This window comes from Elephantulus edwardii, unplaced genomic scaffold, assembly GCF_000299155.1.
Source record: "Elephantulus edwardii isolate Elephantulus edwardi_28Jun2011 unplaced genomic scaffold, EleEdw1.0 scaffold00044, whole genome shotgun sequence".
Classification (NCBI taxonomy): Eukaryota; Metazoa; Chordata; class Mammalia; order Macroscelidea; family Macroscelididae; genus Elephantulus; species Elephantulus edwardii.
This window is the reverse complement of record NW_006399794.1, coordinates 7,256,556-7,259,374: the sequence shown is the minus strand read 5'-3', so window position 1 is coordinate 7,259,374 and position 2,819 is coordinate 7,256,556. Positions and strand designations below refer to the sequence as shown.

At 35.5% G+C, this 2,819-nt stretch overlaps 1 protein-coding gene across 1 annotated transcript; it reads left to right on the top strand.

Annotated features, from left to right (window-relative positions):
- The first annotated feature begins 996 nt into the window (after positions 1-996).
- Positions 997-1,956, top strand: LOC102848507 (olfactory receptor 10R2-like). The gene has a single exon (XM_006885613.1). The coding sequence runs from the start codon at positions 997-999 to the stop codon at positions 1,954-1,956; it is 960 nt and encodes a 319-aa protein (XP_006885675.1).
- Positions 1,957-2,819: the final 863 nt, after the last annotated feature.

Here is a 2,819-nt window from a genome sequence, read left to right as displayed (position 1 = left end):
TTCAACTCATAGATATAAAAAAATTATAAAAGAATATTAGGGCAAGGATATTCCAGCACATTTTTTAACCTAGATGAAATTGATAGATTTTTTTAAATGACACAAACAACTAAAAGTTACTTAAGAACAAATAGAAAATATGACTATATATTTTTAATTTTTTTATTAATTTCAATGAAAATTTACAGAGACTTTGGATTTCCATTCATTCGTTGTTGCACTTTTCTCCCCTCCCCCCACCCAATACATTCCCTTCCTGGAAAAGTAAAAGAAAAATTCTTTCATTGTTTTACAATCCCTCCCCGCCAGGTCCACTCCACTATGTAGCCTTCGCTCTGGACTCTTGTCATGACAAAAATACCTAATCACATATCACTTTTAAACAGTTTTCTCCCTCATCTTAACAAGCATTCTTAAGTGCCAGGTAACAATTAATCAAACAAAATAATCCAAAAGATATGACTTCTTAAAGACCAGTGCGTAAGTACACAAGCATTTATATTCAGGTTTTTTGTTTTTTTTTTTTCAAGAAAATCAGACAGGAGCAAACAGGATGTTGCGAGTCCTGTTCACGCGAAGACGTTAATCACGGCTCATGCGTGCTCCAATCATCACGCTATCTCTGTTCTCCATAAGGAGGAACAGGTAAGGATTAACCTTACTGAGGATATATTCAGGTTTTTTTTCTCTTTCATGCAGATTCTAACTGTAGAGAAGAAAAATGTGTGCTTCGGTGAATGACTTCTGAGAAAATACTGATGTTTATGTCATTTATACAGATTCTGCTACTAAAATATATCATCTCTTCACTTAGACAACTTACGTTGACATCAGCCAGGGGCACCTACGTTCCTTGCTGCAGGCTCTCTTGTCTTACCAGGGAATCCTTGATTAAAGACCAAATGAAATTAGTGCAGAAGAAATGTTTTAAAATCATCTCAATGTCTTGAATTCAAACATCTTCACCTTGGGAAGAAGGTTGCTGAATCTGCCAAGATGATGGACAATCAGACAGCAATGACCATTTTCCTTCTGTGGGGATTCTCCAGTTTCCCAAACCTACAACATGTCCTCTTTGTGGTGATTTTCTTCTCTCATTTGGCCATCCTAGCTGCAAATGGATCAATAATGATGGCCATCAAGCTCAGTCGGAATCTTCACACTCCCATGTACTTTTTCCTCTGTGGCCTATCCTTTTCAGAAACCTGTGCCACTATGGTAATCATCCCTCGCATGCTAGTGGACTTGCTGTCACACAGCAAAACCATTTCTCTTCCTGAGTGTGCCACACAATTGTTTTTCTTTTTTGGTTTGGCAGCTAACAACTGCTTCATCATGGCCGCCATGTCCTATGATCGCTACACTGCCATCCACAACCCACTGAACTATCATATGCTGATAACTCGCAGCATCTGTTGTCAGATGATGATCGCCTCTTTGACGGTTGGGTTCTTGGTTTCTCTAGGCATCGTCTCCACTATATTCAGCTTGTCCTTTTGTGATTCCAAAACTATCCAACACTTCTTCTGTGACATCTCACCTGTAGTACTTCTTGCTTGTGATTACACTTTTATCCATGAAATGATAATTTTTGTGTTCTTTTTCTTTGTGCTAGTGGGCAGCTTTGTTTTGATTATGATTTCCTATGTGTTTATTTTGTCTGTAATTATAAAAATGCCTTCTGCAAAAAGTAGGTATAAGGCCTTCTCAACTTGCTCTTCCCACCTCTCTGTAGTCTCCATACACTATGGATTTGCTTCCTTTGTATATTTGAAGCCCAAAAACAGTGAATTACTTCATGAAGATATGCTGATATCTGTTACATATACAGTACTGACACCTCTGCTTAACCCCATTGTTTATAGTCTACGAAACAAAGAAATGCAAATAGCATTAAAGAAAGTATTAGGCCATGTAAATAGGTCTATTCCTCTTTTACAAAGAGGCAACAAATAAATTGTGTGTGGGAGTCAGGGTGGGGGTGTGTGTATGTGGGGTGTGTGTGTGTGTGTGTGTGTGTGTTGTGTACCATCAAGTCGGAACCGACCTATAGAGAAGCCTGTGGTGAGTTTTCAGAGGCAGTTAATCGTGTGGGAGGACCTTGCCCATTCTTCTCCCAGGGAACAACTGGTGGATTCAGATCCTATGCCTTAGAAATTGCAGTACAGCTTCTTGCCAATAGGCCACTAGAGCTCTGTTATATACACAGTACTTCTGTTTAGCCCACTATTTATATAGTCTGTGAAACAAACCAATGCAGATAGTATTAAGAAAGTAATAGAACATGAAAATAGGTTTATTCCTTTCTACAAAGAGCCAACAAATAAATAGTAAGTTACATAATTCTAAGCATTTAGAAGTACAGACTTGTGCTAAAAACATAATAATATACTTCTGCAGATAAATATTACTTTATGTATGAAACAATCAAGGTACTGTATGAACTGCTTGATATGAATTGGCTTCTCAATTTACATACCACAAGCAAATTTCAGCTTTAAAATATTTTAAGTCTTATTTTTGTTACTTTTATGTTATAGTACATGTGTTATACAACAATTATATTACAAAACGTATTTCTGTATAGATGTCTGTATGTATATATGTACTATATATATATAAAATAAACATATCAAAATTAGTTTTAATATTATAAACAGTTTAGTATTATATTCTACAATATTTTCATAAGAGGAGTTAATATTTCATTAAGAAGGAAAAAATTAGGGAGAAAGTACAAACAAAAAATTATAAATAAGAAAATGGCTACAATATACAGAAAGTTAAAAATGTTTTATTTTATTATTTTTACTAAAGTG

Bases quoted from the DNA above. Each gene is read 5' to 3' on its own strand.
- LOC102848507 (XM_006885613.1), top strand. From the start codon at position 997: ATGATGGACAATCAGACAGCAATGACCATTTTCCTTCTGTGGGGATTC.